Here is a 20457-nt window from a genome sequence, read left to right as displayed (position 1 = left end):
TTTGATAAGCAGAATCCTGTGACAGCATGACTTATGAAATCCAGAATTTCTTTTACATGGCTTTTTGAACAGCCATGACTGAATTACAAATTTGAACAAAGAGTCATCTATTTTCTATACTGCTTTTTCTGTCAGGGTCAAGGGGGAGCTGGAGCCTATCCCAGCTGACTAGACAGCTAGAGGCAGGGTACAGCCTGGACTGGTCGCCAGTCAATCACAGGGCTAACACACAAAAACAGACAACACAACCTCACACTCACACCTAGGGGCAATGTAGAGTAGCCAATTAACCTAATGTGCATGTCTTTGGGATTGTAGGAGGAAGCCGGAGTACCTGGAGAAAACCCACGCAGGCACAGGGAGAACATGCAAATGCGACTGTGCTAACCACCGTGCTGCCCTGATCAAATAGACCATACCATCAAATGATACTGCCCATCACAGCTGTAATAAATAAAACACACTTCATGGTATCTAGGAAAACTAGGAAAACAAAAAATTATCATTTTTCAAATACACAAAGGACAATTCTGTATGATTTGATTTGTCTTTCTTATGGAGCTCTACACAAAACTGTGAAGTTTTGCAGTTATTGCAGGTCAGTTTTGACACAGCAGTGTGAGATGATTAGTTGCATAACAGTTTCATGCGCTGCCTTTTGACAAAGGAATAGGAGCTGCTAAGCAGTGCTGTGGCAAGCATTTGAGCATTTGCTTACAGAGTAAATTTAAATAAGATACTGACATAATCTGTTCTGAAATAACTTGTCATGGACAAAAATTGCTGACAACACAGGTTAACTGCTGCATCTAAGAAGTTACTGGAGTATGTGATTAACAGTTTCAAATGGCGCTTATATGCAATACTTTTTGGGATAATGCTTAACATTCCATATTAAATTGTGCTCAATTTAGAATGTTTTCATACTTTTATACTCATCTACCAAAGTTTTTAACTTCCCATTTAAAAATCAGGGAAACTGATCATTAGAAACATCCCTAATGCACATGCACTTAGGCATGGAACCACCCAAACAGATAGCTGGGTTCATATAAAACACTACTTTAACATGAAAACAGAAAGGGAAAATGGCACAATACACAATTACACGCCACATGTATGCAGTAAAAGTCTGTTGTGCTGGAGGTTTGACAATGTAAAGCCCCAGCATCTAATCTCCAGCATCTTTTTATCTATTCTTAGCATCTGATCATCTATTCTTAGTTTAATCCACCAATAATATTCAAAACCACTATGAACCTAACAATACAAACACCTGTGTAGATAGATCAAACCCTCTGGTAATCTCCTGACACATTTAGTCTCCATGGCTGAGTGTATATTAATCTTATAAGGCAGGATCACAGGCAGGGCTATGGCCATCATTACTGCTCCTCTGTCTGGCCTGGACGACCTTTTGAAAATTGCATGCCCACAGGTCACGATGGCCTTGGTGCCCCACTCTCCACCTTTGTCCCCTCCTTCAGCAGCGATGGGTCAACAGCAACACAATTAACACATGTGGTGTGACAAATAAAAATGCAAGTGTGAAAGAGCTGAGCTCTCATTTTAAAGTTTCTGGTCCGTACACCCTGCTGGATAGGAAATGGCTATCAGAAACACACTAAAAGTGAACATCCGCTAAACACGCTGTCCATGTTATTGGTGAACGATGAACCGAACCTATATGTTTATGACTGATGAACGTGAATGTGGTGCATCATTTTGTGTTTTGTGGCACCGGCCTTTAAATGGAAGAGGACGTTTTTTGCAGTTCCAGTAGGGGTGATGCTGTGCAGCCTAATGACAGCTCTCTCTGATTATCAATTAATATAAATGACTCTTTCTCCAATTCTAATGAGCGAAGCATCTAAGTTCTAACACATTTTCTTACTTAAATACTACTGTTTTGTTGTTTTAAGGAACTGAACTGTCTGAATTGAAGATACTCTTGGCAAGTAGTAGGAAAGCTATAACTAGAAAACAGTTGCAACTAGATCCTCCAACATTGGACCAGTGGCATGGGAATTTACTGTACGGAGAGACATACTTTGAGACATACACTGAGAAAAATGGATTGTGTATGCATCTTGAATGGCGTGACACTGTGCCATGATGTAGGTATGTGTACAAGAATACTTTGATCTTAAGTGTAACACTCATGATGATCTTGTGTTCTTTGCTCATATAAATGAATAATTAAAAAAAAGTTAAAAAAAAAAAGAAACTGAATTGTCTTATGTGTTGTCTTGAAAATACCAACATCTAGATACAACATCTGTGACAATTAATCATATATCACTTGAACACGAAGAACAAAGGGTTAAGAAACAATCTCTTGCCTTGCTTAGATTATTGCTGTGTTGTAATGTGCTGTGTCGTAATTGATCGTAAGCATGGAGCGCATCTCCAGATCTATGTCATGTATATACTCTGTTATTTTTTTATAGTACTCAGTTATTTTTATATTACTCTGTTATTTTAGATTTTGTGTGATTACTTGACACTTTCGTTTGCCTCTTTGTACTGCAACCCTGGCACAACAATTTCCTGCGGGATCAATAAAGTTCTTATCTTATCTTATCTTTTTCTTGGCAATGCACAGCCCAAATAACAGACTGTATGACTGAGGCTCATGGGAATATCATTAGTTCTGCAGATCAAAAAGTACTGGACATATTTAATCAATGTGTCAAATTGTTAAATCAGTGTTTGGACTCTAAGTAGGCCTTGCTGGTGGAAGACACCCACTTGAAATGACTGATGAGGGCTCATATATGCTTTGGCTGCACTGAACTTAAGAATGAGGACAGAGAATTTTGTCCCCCATCTCTTGGAAATCACACTATTTCAATTTCAATTTCAATTTAATTCAGTTTATTTATATAGCGCCAATTCACAACAAAAGTTATCTCATGACACTTTCCAATTTGAGCAGGTCTAGACCAAACTCTTTAATTAAACTGTAAATACAGAGAGCCCAACATTCCCCCTCGAGCAAGCACTTGGCGACAGTGACGAGGAAAAACTGCCTTTTAGAAGGCTGAAACCTCAGAGCAGACCCCGGCTCAAGATGGGCGGCCATCTGCCTTGACCGGTTGGGTTGAGAGAGAGAGAGAGGGACAGAGAGAGAGAGAGAGAGAGAGAGAGAGAGAAGGAGCACACAAGCAGAGATGCATAGCAGCAGTAATAATACCAGAAGTTTCGGAAATGTAGATAATGATTATGACAATGAAGTATACAGAAGGTATTATGGTGATTTTGATAACAATAGCAGTAACAATAATGGTAGTAGCTGTACTGAGTCGTAACAGAATTAAATCAGATTATGACTAAACAGTAGTAATCGCAGTAGGTTTGGAGCAGGATGACAGCAGGACCGCAGCGGGAGGTCCAGTCATGATCGATAGGAATCTGCTGGACAAGGAGACGACACTAGGAGAGGATGATTTCATGGCCAGCAGGGAGAAGAACAACATACAGTATTTTGTACTCTATAAGTCTACAAAAACACTTCAAAAAAATCAGCATTGCCATTCATCTTTCATTTTCATTGGCATGGAGGTGTATGGATGTCAATCCCACACAATGCCCATTACAGAGACCAGATGAGGCAGATTTTGATACTGGACAAGTCATGTGGCGATACTGATGGGGATGCTACTGAGGGATGATGTGCCAATCTCTGAGGCAGAATGCAGAATAAATGTAATTTTGTCCCCCTCTCTGTCTGTCTGGCTGTTTATTGTTTGCCTGTTTTTTTTGCTAAATACCTGTTCTTTCCACAATGTACCTTACATATGACCTACAGCATTTAGTTTTGTATAGTATGTCCAGCACTTTAAAATGAAATGTCTGGAAATCTTTATGGTGAAGTGTAGTTACATTCAGAGTATATTTTCAGTGCTAACACTAAAAGTGCCATATGATGTACCACTAAAACCACTTTTGATTATCTTCAGTAGTGTGCAATGGCTACAAATGCATGACACAAATACAAATAAAACCACTTTCACCGATTTAAAAAACAAACATTTTACTTAGAAAATAGTCCTAATGAATAAGTAAAACACAAGCAAATTGACTCCAAAGCAACACATACCCGTAAACAACAAGACCACATGCAGAAACTGAAAGAACATCCTCAACAATGGCACCAGCCAAAAACTATTCACGGCCGTGGACAGACGGGGTCACTGAAAATTATGAGGTGGCAAACCCAAACCAGCCGACAACTGCCACCTCTTGATCCCCAAAATGTGAATAGGTGAAGTCAATCACTTGTTGGTGGAAAATGAGTTTGGTTTTGACATACAACTGCATGGTTCTGATATTAATGGAGGTGAGGATGTATGACAATATTTGTATTGTTAAAAAAAAAAGAGTTTAAAATGTCAACATCGGCCCAAAATAAATGTGTCTACAAACATGACAGGGCAATAAAATGATGCTCTAATTATAGACACATGACAAACTGTTGACTAAGTTGCTTTCTTATTTTGCCCAGGGAATATGTACATTTTGAAAAGCATTATATGTCTGCATCTGCCAATAGGCCATGATAATAAGAGGAGGCATAATAACTTGTTATTTCCACTACAAGAGAGACTTTATGTTCTCGTGCATACATCACTGTTGTCATCTGCAATAGGCCAAAATGAGCTGGAAAATATCGAGCACATACCTAACTAACGTTTTATGATGTAGCAATTAATAATCATGAATTCCATATGACGATGTGATTACTTAATACTCTTAATTCTGACTAGATCATCAATTAATGGAGGTTCTTTCACAGTTACCTTACAGATTCCATGACATGCCAGCACATCTGCTGAACTGTAGTTGCATTGAAAAAGGCATTGAACAATGTCTGATGTTGTCATGCTCCTTAAACAAAAATTCTGAGAGTGCCTTGGTTCTATTTCTTCACGCTGTTCTGCTAATGCGCACTGCAGTGTGAATCCCGCTTCACACTGCAGCATAGGACAGTGCAGCACAATATAACTGTATAAGGTCACAGCACCTACACATTAAAGAAGCAGCATTTATACCTCAGAGAGAGTATGTGAACTTTTGCTGTTTTCACTGCCATTTTCACACATAAAGAGGTGTAAAGAACACTCAGATAAATGTGGAAAAGGTGCAAGGTAAAGACACGCTGCAGGCTACATTAACCAGGGTCAAAGGTTCAGTAACTGCTGAAGTCAAACGATGCTCCTACTTTTAAGTATTGAAGTTATGAATTCAGTGTAATGTACATACAGCTGAGTGCTTGCAAAAAAGAAACAAGACATTCTGTGAAGAGCACAGTGCAATTGATTTTTGCCCCCTTGCACACATACACAGGGTCCAAAATTTGGAACTGCAACTCACCAAATCTGGGTAAAAATCAACACAGATGAATCAAAAAATGAGGACAGTCGGCACTGGTAGGGTGTTCTACGACTACGTTCTGCTTTGCTTCGGCTCTGCACACTGCTGGTGCATACATACATACGTACGATTGGCAAAAATTGTGTCGCACACAAACTGTCATGGTTTTAACAAATAAAACAATATTTTTCATTAAACTATGCAGTACTACATAAGAATTAATGACCTTGAACAGATGTTGAGTAAATCTAAGTACATCGTGCTGATAACACTCACTCTAAACACAAAAAACTGAAATTCAGGACGTTTTCTGATGCTCTGACCATTTCACACTGAATTTAACAATGAGCTGGTTAATATCATTAATCCAGCCAGCATACATAACATACTTGTGACAGAGGTGAAGTGTAACCCACACTTTTGACCATTCAGTTTTCTATCGTAGAAAAATGCCCTAATCAAAAACTGGTGAGATAAAATTTGCAAGAAAACTTTCGTGCAGCAATAATAAATAAGAAATCTATTTTCTCAAAGTCTCCGGTGCAGTCTGAGCTTATGATACTGCGGTCCGATACTACAGCCCTAGTTGCTACAGTTAACTAGCCAGCTCAGTGTTTCCTCTGGCAAAAATTTATCTGTGGTAACTGTCACACAATTTTGCTGTGAAGACTGCAGGAAAGCGCCACAGTCATGTTGCATGGGACAGGGACTTTTCATTTCTCTCCTGTCACAGCAAACACAACACTCAGCCTTTCACAAAATATTATACTTAGCTAGGGATGCACCTGCATTGAAAATATTACACATGTAAAAGAATGTAAGGATAATCAGAAAAATTGACATAAAGTATTCAAAGTAAAAGTACTAAATGGCTTATATCACTACATTATTATTACTCTTTGAACTATTTTGTTTATACTGCAACTGATGATTTACTTGCCATTTGCAGGTTGGACTAAAAAGTTATTTGTGAATCCTGTCTACACACATGAGAATACACACAAATGCACATCATATTCATGGGCAGTGGCCTAGGTTTGAACCATAAATCACCCTGAGTAACATATTAATCCCATTCCATCTTATTTTTAATTCAATCTTCAGTCCAATGTGTACTAGGCAACAAAGCTCCTGTCCCCTTATCATTTTTCAAAAGGAAGAGTTCAGAAAAACACTGTCATAAGTATAGGCTCATTTAGTTTTGAGTTACTTGGCTTTCAATTCATTAATTAACGCAAAAGATAACACTGTGTGTGTGTGTGTGTGTGTGTGTATGTAAGTGAATATGACTTTTTGAGGGACAACCATTGTTAGTCATCACAATCTGCATTAGCAGCGGGTGTCCGTACATGTGCCTGCATGTGTGTGTGCGTGGTTGCAATTTCGTCAGTGCTGGTATGGCTTATCTATGTGGCAGTGTGGGGAGGGGTGGGAGGAGGTGGGGACAGGTGGGGGGTGTCTGTTGTGCTACTGTGTACTGTGCTGTCCATGCCTGCATATTAGGTGTCAGACGCTACAACACAGTAAGAATATCAGTGCTCACTGAAGAGAAAGGAAACAATATCCCAGTTTCTTAAAAAAAAATCTGTTTTTTTTTCCCCCCAACTGGAAGTAATTTGTTTGTTTGTTTTTAAGCACTGACTGGACAAACATGGATGATAAATACATTTCCAAACTGTCAACTACTGTTGATTTTTGGGCAGGGATATACCTGGTGGTAATTGGTAAGTACACTATTTTTTTGATTTCATGCCATATCATGTCACCTGTGGAAATCTAAAATGTCATTTAAGATGAATATTTGGAGCTTGCACAGATTTATTTTATGATACTGAAAAAGTGACACCTTGCCATCTTCCAAACAGCAGTGATCATGAAGGTAAATCTCATAACTGACAAGGAAATGAGCACTTTACTCAGCCTCTGGGGGAAACTCTTGGCTGGTCTGCCCTCTACATTAGAGGTCCACAAACACAGTTGACTTCGGTGTCAAAATACCTGTTTCAGTTATATGAGCTCCCAGTTGTGAGTATACAACACTGATAGTTTAATTTGCTTTACTTCTTGTTTGAATAAGAAACTTTTTTGACGTGTCTTAAACACAGTCTTCCAGTTGGCACACACTCTCCAACAAGCACACTACATTACTGATCTTTGGGACTAAACTGAATCAAGTTGCTAAAGTAAGACACTGTTTAATGAGCTCTGTGTTTCATTCACTTTGGTTTTCGTGTCAGCTATTTATAGCATAGATAACATAGCAGCTGTCTCCAGCACATTGTAGTATAAGTATAAATATATAACTGTCCCAGTTATGTTTTACGCATGTAAACACTTTATCCTGGTCTCAGAAATCTGGATTAGAACTGATCCTGGTCTTGAGAAGCATACATCCTAGCTTGAGTACTGTGACTGGAACCAGGATACTGGTTTCAGGATACGTGTATACTTTCATCAGATCTCTGATCATTCCTTGCCATACTTGCTGTAAGTTATGTCGGAGTGGAGTCTATCCACCAAAATACCTGATGGGAAATAATGTAATGATGACCAGTTATCTGAATAAAAGGAATGACAGACACCACATTGTGTTCCTTCACAAATGCTTTGGTAACTCAATCACTACATTGATGACCTGCTGAGATGATGACCAATCAAGACAGACCTGCAGACAGGCAAACAGAAACCTGGATACTGTCATGTACAAGGATATAACACGCAACCGCTTTTCTCATGTTTCATGGAAACGCCACATCTCAAATACAATTAAACACCAGGATAAGCTGCAAAACCAGTGTAACAATGTGCAAAAAAAATCTTTTCTACTTATGAACTGCACTGTGTTCAGGAACAGAAATGCATGTGTGCGGATCTGTGTGTCTGTGTGTACCTGCAAGGGAAGCTTGTCACTTCATTTCCTCTGCTGCTGATGTTGATCTGCATTCCTGGAATAACTCATGACTCCACACATCTGCACTTGGTCGGACGTGTTGCCACTGCTTCATAAAGTGCACCAACATAGGTGCAGTGCCACATTTAGAGCAGGAGTTCAGAGGCCACTGCAGGGAGATCAGAGGTAAAATAAGGATCAACTGTTAGTGAGGACATAAGTAGCTGGAATTATCCAAAATTTCCATGCCGAATCAACTAAAAGAAACTCCATGAACTACTGAAAGATTTCCCTGAATTCAGCAACATACCCTGCAACTAACTTCTCCTGCGTCTACAGCACAAACCTGTGACTTTTCATTTGCCTCCACTGTAGAAAATCACAAACATTATAACTTAGTCTCTAGTAGCAGTTTTCCTTGCTCTCAGGCCATATTTTTAATTTAAATGTGATGCTCACATGGACCAATGCATTCATGCACAGCTGACAAGGACATCAAAAGTCACTGACCACATAAATTAATTTCAGGCACCATTTCCTTGGGGTCAAGGGGCAAAAAAAAAAAAAATCCATAATGCGTAATGGTCTGAAAGAAAACCAGATTTCTGCACGTCCTCTTGGCTCTGTTTTCAGGCTTTAGAAAATCTATTCCGTGACAGGAGACTTTGGCAATACCTTTTTTTGACACAACAGTATTTATTACAAAGAATGCGTAAACATCGACACGTGGCAAAGAGTATATTATGATAATTCATTTCACATGCTTTACTAACGGTGATGCTGACAGCTCTACGGTTAGTTAGCGCCGCTCCACTGTGAGTGCAATACTGGGACAATAATGACCAGTGAAGCGTCTTTTAGGTGAATTAATGTAAGAGTTTATTTGAAAGAGATGCCACCTGGCAGTATGGCTGCTCAGTATTGGGAGTAGTTAGCTAACGAAGTTCTTTCACAATACAAAAACATACCATGGAAACACATGACCCAACTCACTAACACAAAACTTCAATAACAGGGCATCATACCTGTCAAGCGGAGCATTTTGTATCAAACAGTAACACGTCTTTCCTCAGATCATGTTTGTGTTAATTGAAGGCAGCTGTGTTGTCCAACGCAGCTCAATAAGTATGTGTGCCCCCTACTGGAGGCATCTGGTAATGACACTTAACTGCTGAAAGCAAAACGTTATGAAGAACGAAGAAAAAAAGTAAACATAAATGTATTGTGAATATCAACCCATCGAAATGTTACACAACACTAATTTAATTCTAATAATTATATATTATTTTGTCCGTCATTTTGGAAGAAATATCATGGGAAAATAACAAAACAAAAAGAACTGCACAAAACACAGAACTGCAAATAACACAACCTGATGGGCTGATGAAGGAAGCAGACTCAGTCAAAATCAAATGAAAAAGCTCTTTACGTCTCTTACAGTTTTAATTTAGTGCATCCTCTATACAAGTCTAGAAATTTTGCACAATCATGTCTAAATCTTTGAATAAGGCCACTTTACATTTGAGACTGTTGATACAGTAGGTCTGTAGAACATTTTGGCTCATACAGGACAATAGTTTGTGAAGCTTCTTCAGTCACTCATCAGTGTAGTGAACATATTTCAAATGCCACAAATGGCTCTACCAGTTTAAAATTTCAGTGCTGCCATAAAGGACCAATTAAATGAGTTCTAGCTTTTAACGGACATTATTATTCCATCCCTATTCAACACCATATCATATAATCCTGCTTCTAGTGTGAAGTGTGTGTGTGTAATTCAAGTGCACTACAGTGCTGTCATCCCCAACGCACCAGAGCAAATGAGTTTCATTATAGATCCCCATCAGAAAACACAGAAGACAGCTACTGCTTTTTATAACTGATGTTCCATCCTTCTGCCTTAACACCATTTGTCCTGACTCTTCTTGTTCTGTGTGTCATTTCCCATCCAACCATAAGAGCCTCTTTTTTTACCTTGAGCTACCTGAGTAGCGAGTAGTCATGCACACTAATGATTTGTTGGAGATCAGTGATAACATGAATCACCACTTCATCCGGTCCTCATGGTTGAAGCCAAATAAAGGGGTGATTATTTGCAGTCTGACAAACATGCACAGCACACAATCATACACACTTCTGTGATTTTCTGTGACATTTGGCTCACTGAAGATGTAACCAGATGTGAAAGGATTAAAAGTGAAGAGGCTTGGAAACTAAAATTCAGTAAAGCATCTTTTATTTAATTTCTCTTATTTCATTGGCGCTTTCCCATCAGCACGCATTTATTTTTCTATTACTTACTATCACATCATCATGTACTAAATTTTGCAAATGAGAATTCTCAAATGAACATATAAACAGTGAAATATTCACAGTTAAGAATAGTCACTAATTCCAAACTGCAGTTTCGAAAGCTCAAGCTTTCTGTCACAGCAGGCAGGAACATTTCTCTCTAATGTTGTCTGCTAACGAAGAAGAGGGAGCAGCACAATAAGTACGATGTAGTGAAACCTGCTCTCTGAACTTAACCCATAAGCAAACAGCCACCGTAAGACACCCAGGGACCAAATTCACATCTAAGCCAGTGCCTTAAGGGAGTAGATCAGAGAATTAACATTATAATTGCATTACATTACGTGAATATTAATTACATTATACATGTTTGATACATGAGGGTGGAGCACCCAGAGGAAAACCCCACAAGCAGAGAGAGAGAACACACAAACTCCACACAGAAAGGCCGTGCCCTAATCAAACTCAGGACCTTCTTGCTGTGAGGCAACAATGCCAAACACTGAGCAGCCATACTGCCAGCTGGCATCTCTTTCAAATAAACTCTCACATTAATTCACCTAAAAGACACTTCACTGGTCATTATTGTCACACAAAATTGTATTAGTAATAGATGTTTTGAAGCAATGTGTCCTGCATGTGAGCCTCTGAGCCTGTGTTGAAACCATAATTTGTGGTTACTGCTTGCGAGATGAGCAGCACTGAAAGTAACAAAAGGGCAACTTAATAAGAACGTGCATGAATTATACTGAAGGATTAATGGTTCTTATTGATCTTTTCCCTTCACAGGCTGAAAGCAGGACCTCTGATACATACATTTCAGTAATATTTAGTGTGTGCTGTGTCCAAATGTCAAGGTAAACATGGGAGAGAAAAACGTATTGAGGAGAGATAATTAAGCCAGGGGATCAAGGAGGTGAGCTGGGCCTTATTGTAAAACCTCATCAAAAACATGTAACTCTGAACAGAGGAGGAATGGCTCCTGTCCAAAGGGCTTTATTTATATGAACAGCATTCACCTTGTCCGTTATGTGAGAATCACATGACTTCTTCCCACTTATCCTTAGAGATGAGGCCTTCAGCATATACAATTTTGAATGTTTTGCATTTGTAATTGATTTGTATGTTAGGGTTTTGCCTTGGCCCACAAAGTGAAACATTCAGTTGGTTTTAGAAATAAGGCAGGTACAAACAGCAAACCACAACACTGGACAATATAGAAAGTCTTTAAATGATGGAGTAGGATAAACAATAGAGCTGAAGACTTGTGAACAGACTTGGAAGTCTGAGATTACATAAATACTTCAAATCCTGTATAGTAGATCTTTAAGAGCTCCAGCAGTAATTGACTACCCACTGCACTTGGTAACCAAGGGCTATTTGTATGTATAAAGGCACAGCACTGTATATGTTACTATGCCCTTCAAAATAGCTGCTGTTTCTGTGAGTGCAAGTAAACCATTCAGTGAGTAAATGTCTTATATTTCGCTGCAGGGACAGAATCACATTCAACAGGCACAAAGGGACAGTCTCAATGAAGACACTTCTTTTTCAGCTATCAGTGTCAAGGTCTGTGCTCAGAGCATTTTTTGTGCAAAATCTTTCATCACAAAAATATGAAAAATCTACTTCTAACAGTGTTGTGTGCGCTCATGTCCTGTTGTAACAAGATGATGAATAATGAATGAAAGTAGAAAGTGCTACACTTCATGTCAGGGCAGCTCTGGGGGAGAAAGAATTTCATTATGGCTATCGAGGGACAAAGACCTCACATACTCTTTCACTGATTAAAATGACTATTTAAAATGAAAACATGTTAGCACAATATTGTATTCTGTGTCAATCAAATTTCCACAAGCTTATGTAAGAGAGAGATATTATGTAAAGCAGGTTGAACCCAGAACACATAAACCAATCTCTCTAATGGAGTAGACATAAGTATTAAATTTATAATTATAGCCCAATTTTTATTTTCCTACTTTTAGAAGCACATGCACACAGGTAAAAGTTATAATCTCTCAAATATGTATGTACCCTATACCATTTCAAAAACAGCTCAGGAATGTCTCGAGGACCACAACAACGGCCTGCAGACTCTCCAAATCCGATGTTCATGACCGCAAAATACCCCCAGAGGTCGTGTCCCCTCGCCTGACAGGTCAGAGTTGTTTTGGCACCACAAAGGGGACCTACAAAATATAAGCAGGTGGTTTTAATGTTGTGGCTGATCGGTGTATGTTACACTTTATCACCACATTATTAAAATGTTAGTGTTTAATTGAAGTTTATATATTCCTTTATCGTGGCATCATGGAGAAAGCAGCTTCATCACGTGGTCAAGTCTGCATGTGTTGGTTCCTATACAAGTGAGATTCTTCTATAGTGACGCTATTTTCTATTAAGCTGAGCATCAGTTTGCCACAGTCAGAACTTTAACAAGCTATTACAAGCTATAAGCCATTTTCACTTCTACACTGTGTGGATTTAACCAAGCATGGTGTAAGAACAATCAAGTCAGTAAGCCTGAGGGAGGAGACTCTACAGCGACTGGGCTCAGAGAACAGCAATGATTGTTCAGTTTACTGGTGAACCACTATGAATCATCATGAATCCTGCCTTTCACCAGTGATGTGTGCGATCATGCAAATCTTTTTACAGGGTTAATCAGTGTTGTTTTGATGGCTCTTTTATTGTTTCATTGTGTATCCTTTCTTACTTTTTGCATTCTTTCCTGCAGCCATCTTGTCTATCTTGGGGAATGCAGCCGTCCTGGTCAGCGCAGCTCGTCGCTTTGCCCTGCTCAAGGCTCCTGAGCTGCTGACAGTCAACTTGGCCCTGACAGATATTGGCATGGCTCTCAGCATGTATCCTCTGTCCATTGCTTCAGCATTTAACCACAGCTGGGTTGGTGGTGACATGTCTTGCCTCTACTACGGCCTGATGGGCATGATCTTCAGTGTAACCAGCATTATGACTCTGGCTGTGATGGGGATGGTCAGGTACCTGGTAACAGGAAGTCCACCCAAGACAGGTAGAGTCATCTCAGGTGGGATTTGGAGGAAAGCTGAGCAGTTCAGCAGTTCTTAATGAATACCAGCTGACATAAAGAAATCAATGTTTAAAGTAAACAATTAATCTTATCAAAGGTCACAAGGATCATCTTAAATTAACTTTGCTTGACTTTACCAGTAAACCTTTCAGATTATTAAGAGAAGATTGTTGATAACACTGGCTATGGGGTTTGATGATAGGGGTTTACAGTCAGATAAGATCCATTTAACACATGGACCTTATCTGATTGATCCTTACTCCGATGATTTATTGATCTGCAATAGCTTGACTGCCTCCCTGTCAAATGTTTGTAAAGCTTGGTGAACAGATCTCGCTTTTGGAAGGGACTGTATTGTCTGAGCCACTGACGACTTCATTCTCATCAGGCAGTTGTTTTTAATAGGATCCCAAGGAAGCTGTGCATACAGCATGATCTGAAGAATAATACATACAACTGATGCCATAACTGACATTTACACTCATATTAGCTTGTTCTTGTACACCATGGAAAGTTGTGCAGTCTACATTCTTTAAGTACCTTACCTGCAAGAAAGGATAGCTATATTAAGTATTCTTGTATCTTATCTCTGACCAAGAAAGCATTGCATAGATTCAGTACAGCGACTCATGTGAGTCATTGGTATCATGAGTTTGGTCATTTCACTTTGAAATTCTGCATGCTTCAGCCTGTATGTGAGAGCAGGAACCCATGAGACCTTACTGCAGCAAAAGACTGCTCATGGACAGCAGCCTCACAACTTAAGAGCATTGTAGCCCACATGGACTATCGCCAAAGGCACAGCATAAAAAGGATGAGGGAGAATAACAAGAGAAGAAACCAAAGCAGTTTCTTTCTGCCAGGAGTATGCAAAGCATGCAAGTATGAGTCCCATTCTCCCCAAGCAAACAATTATTACTCACAAATAATGTTCTTCTAGTGATTGAGTGTTCCTACCTTCATCTAGGGTGTCCTGGGTTAGAGGTCTCTCTGATGAACATGTGAGCAAGGGCAGCTAACTAGATTAATATGTATAGCTTTGAAGAGGTAGTTGTATCACTGGAGCTTGGCATTAGTTCAGGCAGAGCACTATAGTCGTACTTGCATCACCTTGCATTAGCATTATTGCATCAGCATCATGTGTTTAAGCTTCGTGGTCACTTGTTTTATATGCTTCTGTCGACAATGTTCCCGGAGTCACAGACCTGCAACCAAAGTTCACGTTTATATTAATCATAGACACAATCACTTCTCAATTTTAAGCAAGTGATTAAGTGTTTTAGTCACCCAACCATTCGTGCACCTTAAACACAGTTTTACCATAGCATTGACCACATCTTATTAGTATTGCGAAGATATTTGTCCTCCACCTCCTCTCCCCTTCTCTCCTCACCCCATACAAGTTGTCTTGATGTTGTTCCAGCTGGCTTGACCATACGCAATATTCTAACAGCTCTGTTCTTACTGGGAATGCCCCGCCTTCCCTCAAGTATACTGTGGACCACAATATCTAATTTCACTATATGCAGCTGTACCTCCCTATCCAACCCAGCAGCCAGACTGAACCCACTATTTTTCCTAAATGTCAAATCTATCCTCTTCCAGATCAGAATTACAAGACCAGGATCCGCCTTGTTGCCTAAATATTTTAGAAAATGTCACCACCTGATATCTTCAAGACTCCACTAGAGACTTGCAACTTCCTACTGTATATTTTGGTATCAAAATATTCACCTTTTATAACTTGTACAAGATGCAGCAGCCACAGTCCTATGCAGACCTAAAAAGGGAACATATTACGCCTGAAGTAGTATCTTCGCACTGGCCCCTCAGTCAGTATCAAATTCCTTACAAGATTCTTATGTTTGCATTTGAAGCCCTGTGTGGTCTCACATTGAGCTATATTACCGAACTTTTATCCCTGTGCAGTACAGTTAGGCCCCTCAGATCTACAGATCAAGGACCATCAAACATCCCAGTCTCCTGTGAAAAAATCCTTTTTGGAGGCCAAGCCTTCTCAAGTCCTTTTTAAAATATGAGAACTGCAGAAACTCTTGACTCCCTAGCTTACTTTTACATTGTGCAATTCTTAGCATATGTCTTGTTTAATCTTTCTGTTGTAATCATCTTCTGCCATGTATTTGACATACTAAACTGAATGTAAAATCTGCTTGTCCACAGGTTTCAAGTTCCAGAGGAAAACCATCAGTGTTGCGATCATTGGGATTTGGCTGTATGCTATCCTGTGGGCCTTGTTTCCTCTCCTGGGCTGGGGCAGCTACGGGCCAGAGCCATTTGGACTTGCCTGCTCAATAGATTGGACTGGCTATGGAGAATCACTAAACCATTCCACATTCATCATGACTCTGTCCATACTCTGCACATTCCTCCCTTGCCTGGCCATCCTCTTCACTTATTTTGGAATTGCCTGGAAGCTGCACAGGGCATACCAATCCATCCAGAGCAACGATTTTCACTATGGCAATGTAGAGAAGAAAATCACTCTTGTAAGTAAAAGATGATCAGTATCAACTGTGTCACTTAATGTAACGATAATGTGTGAAATGCAGATAGTGATTAAAATGCCTTCATCCTTAACTGTATTGGAAGGCAATGGATGTGTATGTTAAGTGGCAGATTTGATGCTTATACACATACTCTAAGAAACAACTAATGTTGCAGCTGCACTACAAGTAGTGTTGCTGCTAGTTTAGCTACATTTCTTTACCATGTAATTGTGTTATTATTAGTTACTATGTAGAGGATTTTTTTATCAGTTTGGTTTGGAGGCAGTTAGAGCACAGCACACCTTTTGTTTAACACACACCTGAACTTAACATTTTTTGCCTTTGACTTACTTTAAATTAAGATAAGATAAGAAATAAGATAAGGGTCAGAGAGAATATTAATATTTGTTTCTCTTTTGTTAAACATGTTATCACAACTGGTCCTTGAATCTTACTTCCCATGATTCTTTCTTTCCCCCAAAACACTGACATCATAGTAAGCAAATAACTGCATCTCATTTCACAGCATACTGTCTTTTTATTGAGTATAACCAACTATATTTTAAAGTAAAACTATGATATGTGCCTTCAGGCATGGAAGTAAATTCATATTTTATATCCTTCTTTCATTCTTCATATGAAATTTCTCTCCAACAGCCTCTTTCATTTTATGGTTTCTAATGCGCTGTCAACTTTGAGACATATTTTAAAACAGATATCCAGTCTGTTTTGTGTTCTTCTGAAGGTTTTTAGGTATCACATTACACAAGGAAATCACCTGTAATTAAGAGATTAGAAGCATATGATTTGACAGGTGTTTGGATCTATTTGGTTAACATGGTTATTGAAGTAATTTTTGAACAAGTGGGTTCATTCTGGGGCGGCACGGTGGTGCAGTGGTTAGCACTGTCGCCTCATAGCAAGAGGGTGGAGTTTGCATGTTCTCCCTGTGCCTGCGTGGGTTTTCTCCAGGTTCTCCGGCTTCCTCCCACAATACCAAACGTTAATTGGCTACTCTAAATTGCCCCTAGGTGTGAGTGTGAGAGTGTGCGGTTGTCCGTCTTTGTGTGTTGGCCCTGCGATTGACTGGCGACCAGTCCAGGGTGTACTTGACTCCTTGTTTGAGCTCCTTGTTCTGACTGGAGGAATGGTGGAAGAGCATCTATTTCTGTGGTGCTGGTCAACGTGACACTCGGCTCGGACACAGCTCCCTTTAAAAGCTCAAGCTCAAGTTATTTCAGCACTGATTTAGCACTGAGTGACACACCATATCCACTCCTTACATAGAGTGGACATATTTATATCAATTTGCTACATTTGTGATGAGCACTGACCCCCACCGACACCAACAAATGTCTTGAAAAGACAAAAAACAATGCCGCCTTCCATCTATCAATAGTTTCTGACTGAGCCCTGTCTGAAGCACTCAACCCAAGCTCATTTATTCCATGTGAGGATGCAAATCAGTTTTTCTTGCTCAGATTTAGATAAGAAAATTAGAAGCAGTCTCATGTCTCTTTCTAAATATGAAGCCATAGACAGCAGGTGATTTTAGTTTAGCAAAAATGTCTGCCAGTCTCTCTGACTTTTACTAATTAAAATTGATTAACATCTCCCAGCCACAAAGAGTGTCATGTCCTCAAGGAATATTGGGAAACAGTGAAGTTGTGTGCCCATAAGATTCATTTTCATTTTGTTCTCCCCACACAAGTGCATTTAACATGCTCCATAGATAACAGATATGGATTCATCAGTCCTCTTTCACAGTCCACCTCTTCACTTATCGAGAAGCAGGCAACTGGAATAATGAAAATGGGTGCTGTCTGTTTCACTCTGTTGCTTTTTCTCCCCAGACCACTCAAGGTAGATTTAATCTATTGTATGTTCAATAAATTCACTTTGATCTCAACAGGAATATTTTCTAGCCACCAGAGTGCTCCCTGTACTAGTTCAGTACGCTACCATGGAGAGTATACTTTTAAATAATTTCTCTTTTTGTAATGACACTTCTCTTCTGGTCTATTTTATCCAGAACAGTTGTTTATTGCTCATCATACAGAAATATTGAATAAAGTCTCACAAAGTATCAAAAGAATTATGTTCATTGGTTTGGATGGTTAGTGAAGCATCAAACATGTGATGAGATGAATAAAGTCCTGAACATACAGACCACTGATCAATTAATCTGTGCTTTTACATCTTTTACATTACTGGGTTATTTTCACATGTGAATTACTGATTGGATCTTTTCACATACCTCGATGACAATATTAATGATTTGAAATATTCAGATTTATGTTTATAACTCTGAACTGCAATGGGGAATTTGAAGTGGACATTTTCAGATGTCCACTTCAAGACTCCACTAGAGGCTTGCAACTTCCTGATACACTGATAAACCTGCTCCTGGTTGCTAACGAATAATCATTTCCCTTTTATTCTTTACGTAATAAAGCCATGGTAGCACAATCATTTCTAATGATACTTCTGAACATGACTTGTGCTAAAAGGCGAGGTTGTTACCACAGATTATTACTGTAGCGGAAACTGTAACAGAGTCATTGTACAGATCAAGTTTTCCCTTTTATCCTGTATTAGAGAGTATTAAAATTATTAATTTAACCACATTTGAGTTAGCTTACTCATAGTTCAACTAAAGTCATATTTGTAGCGCAATTCAAATAGTTACAATAATTATTCATAATTATTTTTCCCCCATATTTTGTGTCATTAACTACTGAACCTACAAGCAATTTTGGGTCATAAAAGAGACTTTTGGAGGCACACAGATGAGGTGAGGAAACAAGAGGAGCTGATTGGCTGAGGAAAACACTGGGATCAGAATAGAACTAACGAGGCTGATGCAGAGCAGGTGTGCAGAGAGAACAGGTGCTGGAAAGACGGAGAGTGAAGGAAGGACACCGCATTGACAGAGAGAAACTAAAGAATGCTGGAAAACACTGGGGGAAAAGCAAATATCGGAAAACACACAGGAAAACACACCAGGCACAAATGTGACCATTACAGTGCACATATGAGATTGGTATTGATCTTCTCATTGAGCCCTCCTTCTCTTCCCACTTACCCTACTCTGTTCTTTCATCTGCTCTTTTGATTGCAGATGGCTGTGATGATCAGCTCAGGTTTCATAATTGCGTGGACCCCCTACGTGGCAGTCAGCTTCTGGAGCATGTTTCATTCTCAGGAGCACGGCCACATGACTCCTTTCGTCACCCTGCTACCATGTCTGTTCGCCAAGAGCTCCACCGTATACAACCCTTTTATATATTTCATCTTCCAGCGTAGGCCTAGCTCCCGGCACAAGCTCCAGCGCTTCCACACACCGATGTTTTGTTGTTCTTATCAGGCCGATACACCTGCTGATGGAGGGAAACTTGAAGGCATTAAAGGTTCTGACTGTACCATTCTGACTGTAACTGGGACTAATGAAACCTGTGTGGGCATAATGGGAACTTCAGACAGTCAGTTTGGGAGTGAGATGATTACGTAAGGCTAATAATGTTGTATGTGATGAAGTCTGTGTTCTTATGTGGCCTGTTCTTATTTAAGTTGCAACATTTTGCGTAATTCCCTCATTTACCATTTTGCCAAGAGTCAGATGAGAAAATCAGGGTCGGGCTGCGTTTGGCTTCTAGGAGGGCTTAAAGGACTTCCCTTCTGGGAGTTTCACTCTGTCTTAGCCTTCTTTCTTGCTATGGTTTTTTGCACCATCCAGCATGCTTTACACTCTATTTTGACTTACTCACTCACACACACACACACTTGTAAACACTTCTAACACTTCCCCTCTAGCATGACTGACCTGACTTGTTTGCTTCATCTGGACAAAAAACAGAGCCTAAAAACAATAAATTGCAGTTTTATGATGGGTTTTATGCCAGACTGTCTTGCTGGTCATTTTTATGTTGGCTGGCTTGCAGCCTTAATGTTAAGCTAACTGCTGGGGTCTTGCTGCATATTTAATGTGTGAGTAGTATCAAACTTCTCATCTAACTCTCAGCAAATAAGTCAAATTTCCCAAAATATGGTAGTAAAAGTACTTGCTCTCTAGTTTTTAACAGCAAAGCTATGGGGTCAACAAAGGGGGGGGGAGTGTGTGTGTGTGTGTGTGACAGAGAGACAGAGAGAGAGAGAGAGAGAGACCTTCCATTGGTCTCCCATTAATCATACATGAGTTTTCGGTGAACTCCTAATTCCCATGGCATCCTCTGTGTATGTGCCTCATCTTTCAGCTGGCAGCCTCAGGAAATGCAGTTAGCTTTGATTTATATTGTGCATGACAGCATAGTGCTTTGACCTCTGGACCCAACAGCTCCATCAAG

At 39.6% G+C, this 20457-nt stretch overlaps 1 protein-coding gene and 1 long non-coding RNA gene across 3 annotated transcripts; one reads left to right on the top strand and one right to left on the bottom strand.

Annotated features, from left to right (window-relative positions):
• Window positions 1-6832: 6832 nt before the first annotated feature.
• Window positions 6833-20178, top strand: opn8a (opsin 8, group member a). 2 transcript variants are annotated; one of them, XM_046374015.1, is made up of 4 exons: window positions 6833-7100; window positions 13296-13589; window positions 15789-16114; window positions 19236-20178. In XM_046374015.1, exons 1-4 carry the CDS (start codon window positions 7028-7030, stop codon window positions 19623-19625), a joined length of 1083 nt encoding a protein of 360 aa, XP_046229971.1. In that variant the 5' UTR covers window positions 6833-7027; the 3' UTR covers window positions 19626-20178. The 2 variants fall into 2 exon arrangements, 1 of the variants encoding a protein (XP_046229971.1); XR_006841721.1 differs by lacking the exons at window positions 6833-7100; window positions 13296-13589; window positions 15789-16114 and adding an exon at window positions 18934-19157 and having other exon boundaries at window positions 19236-19377.
• Window positions 7270-9423, bottom strand: LOC124051007. The gene is made up of 3 exons (XR_006841722.1): window positions 9292-9423; window positions 8267-8435; window positions 7270-8041 (listed from the first exon to the last, which is right to left on the bottom strand). It is a non-coding gene; the product is annotated as an uncharacterized LOC124051007 (long non-coding RNA).
• Window positions 20179-20457: the final 279 nt, after the last annotated feature.

This window comes from Scatophagus argus, chromosome 19 (genome assembly GCF_020382885.2).
Source record: "Scatophagus argus isolate fScaArg1 chromosome 19, fScaArg1.pri, whole genome shotgun sequence".
Classification (NCBI taxonomy): domain Eukaryota; kingdom Metazoa; phylum Chordata; class Actinopteri; family Scatophagidae; genus Scatophagus; species Scatophagus argus.
Note: the sequence above shows the minus strand (reverse complement) of the source record. Positions and strands in the feature narration are given on the sequence as shown.

What these genes read in the sequence shown, in the direction of transcription:
- opn8a (XM_046374015.1), top strand. Translation starts at nt 7,028, where the DNA reads ATGGATGATAAATACATTTCCAAACTGTCAACTACTGTTGATTTTTGG. An exon ending in GATATACCTGGTGGTAATTG is followed by an intron (nt 7,101 to 13,295) that starts GTAAGTACACTA and finishes TCTTTCCTGCAG; the next exon opens with CCATCTTGTCTATCTTGGGG. An exon ending in AGGAAGTCCACCCAAGACAG is followed by an intron (nt 13,590 to 15,788) that starts GTAGAGTCATCT and finishes GCTTGTCCACAG; the next exon opens with GTTTCAAGTTCCAGAGGAAA.